At 39.2% G+C, this 6,348-nt stretch overlaps 1 protein-coding gene across 1 annotated transcript; it reads left to right on the top strand.

The window, feature by feature from the left end:
• The first annotated feature begins 452 nt into the window (after positions 1 to 452).
• On the top strand, positions 453 to 4,251 carry LOC144082616 (ankyrin repeat and SOCS box protein 12-like). Its single transcript, XM_077609885.1, has 4 exons — positions 453 to 538; positions 752 to 1,044; positions 2,733 to 3,261; positions 4,094 to 4,251. Exons 2-4 carry the CDS (start codon positions 784 to 786, stop codon positions 4,249 to 4,251), a joined length of 948 nt encoding a protein of 315 aa, XP_077466011.1. The 5' UTR covers positions 453 to 538; positions 752 to 783.
• Positions 4,252 to 6,348: the final 2,097 nt, after the last annotated feature.

Raw genomic sequence — 6,348 nt, 5'->3', positions numbered from 1 at the left:
AGAACAGCTGACTGCTGGCTTCCCCTTGGAAACGTCTCAGTCATGCAGCTGACACTTGCTAAAATGGCTTCTGTTGGCAAAACGGGGGTTGAGTGAGAGCGAGAGCAAGAAAGAGAGCGTGATGGCTCACTCATCATAATTTATTCTCCTGTAAATATGCAACATTTCAAATTTCCAAAAGCTAATTTCTCTGTAAGCAGAAATTGACCTTTGTGCATGGTTACAATGGAAACATGTAATTATATTGCATCCAGGCAAACGAAAACACACCAATCTTTGTGTGAATGCCACTGGTCAATCACTTTTCTAATTTTAAACTGGAGCTCCAACTCTCCAAGAATGGAAGTTCAGCCAGGCCCATCTGTGCCCTAAATTTAGCTCCCCACCCAGGAAGTTTTAGCCCCTAGAACACATTCATACACACTATCAGAAACCTTTCACATCGTCTTCACGTGCACACACAAAGGATTTCACGTTTTGTTTCCTTTCTGGATCCTAAATGATCATCTTTGCCTGGAAATAACTTCATCCAAACTAGGTGAGTCTTTATAAAATAAAGAATATTTTTTTCACAGTGTCTGCTTTTATAAGTGTGGCGATTTAATAATGTCAAACTATTTGTGTCAACTCTTATGCACGGTATATTCTACACGTTCTGTTCGTATTTGTCGAGGTTTTGTTTCTCCTATGCATAAACAAAAATGCTCTAGGATGGAGTTATCTTTTGTGTACACCCCCACCACTATTGCAGATGGGAGCCTGGACGTAAATAGGTCTGATGACATGAGTTTGATGGACATTTCCAAGATCTTCTCCCTGCTACAGCCCAAGGAGGAAGACGAAGAGAACGGGCTGAGCCAAGCCTTAAACAACGCCGTGAACGGCAATGATGTCTTTCTTCTCTCCGAGCTTCTTTCTCAGGAGAGCTACAGAAGGTCGATAAACACTCGGAGTGGGTGGGGGGTTCCTGTCACACCCTTACGGGCCGCTGCTGCTTTGGGACACCTGAAATGCTTGGAGCTCCTCCTGGAGCATGGAGCAGAGGTGAGACTCCCAGCAACAAAAAGTAGGCACGTGGGACTCCTGCTCTATTAAAGTATCCGGATTCAAATAATAAAAACATATATTTAGCCTTCAGCGTTTTACACCTGTTTAACATATTATGCATTAAAGCGCATAATTACTGAACATCGCCTTTCATGTTGAATCAGATCGGCTTTACTGAGCTTATCATAGAGAAGAGCTTGTTTTATCGTTATAGAGAGTCAAAAAGTACAATTTTCTAGTGTGGAAATCAAAAGAAAATGACCTAAATTTATATGATTCAAACTTTGTTAACCATTTTAAGATTCAATTAATATTAAGTGGCTATGGTATGAAATTAGAACTAAATGTAAAAATTGTCTTAAGCAGCAAAATTATTTTCTTATAAGTAGAGCAGAGAAAAAAATCCACTATATATAAGAAAGCTTATTGAAATTAATGTTTATTAATTTGTTTTATTGTACATGTTTCTTTGGTCTACATACAAGACCAAAGAAACACGTACAATAAAACAAATTAATAAACATTTTTAAAAGTAGAGTGCTCATACATTTGAATTAGAACAATAATTTCAATAAACTTCCTTATATATAGTGGATTTTTTTCTCTGCTCTACTTATAAGAAAATAATTTTGCTGCTTGAGACAATTTTTACATTTAGTTCTAATTTTATACCATAGCCACTTAATATTAATTGAATCTTAAAATGGATTGGATTGATTGGATAACTTTATTCATCCCGTATTCGGGAAATTTCATTGTGGCAGTAGCAAGAGGGTGATTAGACAGAACAACAAAGCAAAATAAACTATAAACTCTAAATTTAGGGCATTTTATTGTGATTTCAACACTAGAAAATTGTACTTTTTGAATGTTTTAACTTGATTAGGTCAGCCATCTATTTTTTAGACCAGGGAAAAAGTTTATATGTATAGTAATATAATATGAAAGTGAGCGATTTACTGGCACTGCATTGTAATAAATGATGCATGCCATTTTGGTTTAAAAATGTGGGGATAAGTTAAACTCAATTTAAACTGAATGTGGGTGGCATTTTTTTGTGTGTAGTAGAAAGCCTGTAGGATTATCAAAATAATAATAATACAAAAAAACAGTTCGTAGTCATTACACAGTAAACAAGGAAAACATCCCTCAAATGAAAGAACAAAAACACATTTTTTGCAACTCGTTCACTGTGCAAAAATCCTATCGAGTAAAGGCGTGAGTGTTAAATATTTAATTCAACCAAAACTCAAATTTAAAATAAGATACTATGCTTTTAGTGGATGTTATTGGCTTGTTGACTTGAGTGGGTTCAAATCCAGGTCACATCCACTTGTGTGGAGTTTGGATGTTCTCCCTGGGCCTGCGTGGGCTTCCTGCGGGTACTCCGGTTTCCTCCCACATTCCAAAAAAACATGCATGGTTGGCTGAATGGACACTCTAAATTGCCCCTAGGTATTGGTGTGAGTGTGCATGGCTGTCCGTCTCCTTGTGCCCTGCGATCGGCTGGCCACCGATTCAGGGTGACCCCCGCCTGTGGCCCGGCCCAGCTGGGATTGGCTCCAGCACCCCCCGCCACCCTAATGAGGATAAAACGGTTCAGAAAATGAGATGAAATGATTTATAATGAGCATTACATCACATGTTCTTTGTCAAGCTGTATTTGCTGGTGTGACCATCTCCAGATAGACGGCCTAGACGTGAAGGCCCAGACGCCATTGTTCACGGCAGTTAGCGGCAAACATCTACACTGCGTGTTGGCTCTGCTGAAGGCCGGAGCCGACCCAAATGGGAGCCCACACAACAACTGCTCACCGGTGTTGACCGCTGCCCGGGAAGGTGACATTGACATTCTCCGAGAGCTTCTCCTCTTTGGAGCAGAGGTGGACGTTCGACCAAAAGTACCGCAGTGGGCGTCTCACGCTACAGCATGCAAAGGGCCTCTTTATATCGCAGCAGTGTATGGACATTTGGATTGCTTTAAACTCCTCCTTCTCCATGGAAGTAACCCTAATTATAACTGCACAGATGAGAAGATGCTGGCCCGAATGAGGCAGCCAAAGACTGTGCTGGAAGTTTGTTTGCATTACGGTTGCGGAGTGGAGTATATCCAACTTCTCATAGACTTTGGAGCAGACGTATACCTGCCAACAATTCTTGTTGACAAAACAACAAAACTGAATGAAGACTTGGTTCTGCTGCTAAAGGAAAGGGGTAAGACCCATATGATTCCCTCTTTTGTGATCCATCCCATCAAAAGCAGACGTCTGAGTCAAAATTTGCTGATTATAAATTGAGCTGCTGAGCGAGGGGTTTGCTAGAAAGGATATTTAAACACACACTATATTTAAGCTTTGCGAAAGATCTTACGTTTACTTTACGCTTGCCAGCCGGGCCCAGCTGCGAGCCCAATAAACTTTGATCCTGACTTAAAAATGAGATTTTTCATTCGTTTCAAAAATACTCCAATTTTTTTTTTTCATACACTACACGAGGGGTGTCAGATTCGGGTTGGTTCGCGGGCCGCTGTAACGTCAACTTAATTTCAGGTGGGCCGGACCATTTTAGATATATTTAGATTTTTTTTAATATATGGATTAAAAGAACTAGATTAAAAGCCCTGAATATTCAGTTTTTTATAGATCTAAAACAATGTTTATTTTAGCTTTTTATTTATTTATATATTTTTAGATTTTACAAAATGATTTTTGAACTAAAAACACAGAAAGAATTGATTAAAAATTACAATTATTGATTTAAAAGGGGGAAAATCAGATAGATCTATACTCTTCATTTTAATTTGATCCTAAAACAGAAAGTCGGCACTCATGATTTACTTTCCCGGGCCACACAAAATGATGCGACGGGCCAGATTTGGCCCCCGGGCTGCCACTTTGACACATGTGCACTACACACATTAGAGCTAGAATGGGCCAAATCTTGTTTTGATATGGTGCGAGTAGCATCCGGTTTCGGTGTAACGGCTTGAGTTTTATCACCCACAATTTAAACTTCTTTACTAACTTGGGGCTTGTTTCTGTCACAGTTTCTCCCAAACCTCTGATGTCACAGACTCGCTTGGCAATCCGCAGATATCTTCATTTTTCCAACAAAGAGTCAGCCATTGACAGTTTGCACATTCCTCTCATCTTGAAGAATTACCTGAAGCACAACATCTCAGAATTCAAAGACTGTTCTGATTAGAAAATGTTTCTTTTGTCCTGGATTATTTTTCTTCCAAACTGGAATTATTTTATTTTTTTTACACATGGGAATGGATAAATGCTTTGCTGGGACAGTTTTACTTTTGCTGTCTTGGTGCTTTTCATACAATGTAGGCTATCAATTCGTGAATGGTTTGTTCTTCTCATTGTGCCCTGCGATTGGCTAGAAACCGATTTCAATGGTGTCCCCGCCAACTGCCCACAATTGGCTGACATATGTACACTCCAGTACCCCCGTGAGCCTAGTGAGGATAAGCAGGACAGAAAATGAATGCCTTCAAGTTTGGAAAACACCACCTGAATGTGTGCGAGTTCACTCGCTTGACTTTAGTGCAGGCAAGCGTGGGATTGATTCCCGCTTGGTGGAGGTGTGATTGGGCATGCGAATGGTTGCCTGTCATCTGTGTGCCCTATGGCTGACTGGCGACCAGTCTAGGGTGTAATCTACATTTCTCCCGCTGGAATTGTCTACAACAAAACATTGGAATAAAATGCTTCCATGGGGTTGTTAAGTGTAACACCCTTGTTGAGCTATAGAGGTCGCAGTTGTGCTACTCATTGCCTGGCCCACTCTCGGGTCTGCCAAAGGCAGTTGAGCTGATCTATTTTCAAACACGCTTGTCCACTGATCTACTGATTTTGCACAGATCTTCTCTTACAAAAAACAGCTTAATTCCAATTAGCATATTTTCACAGCTGGAGCTAAAGCCTCTAAAAAGGCATCCACATCCCATCAAGACCAGAAGTCTTAATTCTTGACTGAAATACAGTCTTGCATCTGTGGCTTTTAAAATGTGAGGATGAGGAGCAGTTATCTGAGAGATGTATTTGCATGAGACTCATTATTAATTAATGGCAGCATAGTTTCAATCTGCAGATTCCTTTTTGTGAGCATTTTTAAGTAATTTAAGTTTTCTTTACCCGAGTCACCCTGATGAAGACAGATTATACTTACCAACAGGGAATAGCTAACATTTCAGCATAAAAACAATACAATCATAAAGAACTTTTAACATATTTGTAAGATTTCTAATATGAACATTTCACAAATTTAAAACTGGAATTTAAAAAAATATATCTGAAAATCCTCTAATGCCCACCAAAAACTCATGAGACTTTGATAAACATAACCAGAATCAGTGTATGTGAACATAAGATAATGTAAGATATAAAATGAATGAAAAGCCAATTTAGTCAAATGGTTTTTTTATCCATCAATACTATTGTGTTGAAAAACAGTGTGAAGAATTAAACATTTTTTTAAACACATTTCAAAACATACACTTGTAGTGTGAATGAATACAAATAGTACAGACGCTCCCCTACTTACGAACGAGTTAGGTTCCGAGCGATTGTTCATAAGTTGAATTTGTTTGTAAGTTGATTCAGTGCTATATTTTGTATTATAATTTATGTTTAAGGCCTATATAAGTATATTGAAGGTTTATATAAGTACATTTGTATGTTTAAGGCTTGTATAAGTAACACGCATTGGTTTGTACTAAAAACATTTAATAAAATGGAGAGAATATGTACAGTACTGTAGAGAGAGAGAGAGATTTATGTATTAGAAACTGGCCGAAAGAAGCGATCTAACGACAATTGCACAGTTTTCTTCTTTTTTTCATCATAAATGATGCGGTAACACTGTATGGCATCATTCAATTGATTTGCAAACTTTGTGCAACGTTCAATATTTGGGTCCTGCTGCTCGATCTTTCTGTTTATAGATGGTACTGACGGTCGAACGATTCAAGTTGTATGCCCGTGCAACGCTCACCACTCTCACGCGCATCAAGCTTCGTTATTATTGCCACTCGTTTCAAATGAAATGGCTTGCCTCTTCCTTGCACTTCCCTCACTAGAAGCCTTTCGCTTTTCACCAACCATATTGAATAATGGCTGCACGAGATATTTCATGATAAAAATGAAAAAGGTTCTTTGTGCACTGGAGATGCGTCACGCACTTACGCAACTTACGCACTGCAACGAACTGGGCAGAGGAAGGTGGATGCTGGGTGAGCTGAGCGCTCACAGCGCCAGGCGTCGGTATTAGCGGCGGAAAGAAGCACTACTC

The sequence above is a fragment of the Stigmatopora argus genome, chromosome 9 (genome assembly GCF_051989625.1).
Source record: "Stigmatopora argus isolate UIUO_Sarg chromosome 9, RoL_Sarg_1.0, whole genome shotgun sequence".
NCBI classification, from domain to species: domain Eukaryota; kingdom Metazoa; phylum Chordata; class Actinopteri; order Syngnathiformes; family Syngnathidae; genus Stigmatopora; species Stigmatopora argus.
This window is presented reverse-complemented; position numbering and strand designations above follow the sequence as displayed.

Bases quoted from the DNA above. Each gene is read 5' to 3' on its own strand.
- LOC144082616 (XM_077609885.1), top strand. From the start codon at position 784: ATGAGTTTGATGGACATTTCCAAGATCTTCTCCCTGCTACAGCCCAAG. The intron at 1,045-2,732 runs GTGAGACTCCCA...GACCATCTCCAG, and splicing joins TCCTGGAGCATGGAGCAGAG to ATAGACGGCCTAGACGTGAA. The intron at 3,262-4,093 runs GTAAGACCCATA...TTTCTGTCACAG, and splicing joins TCTGCTGCTAAAGGAAAGGG to TTTCTCCCAAACCTCTGATG.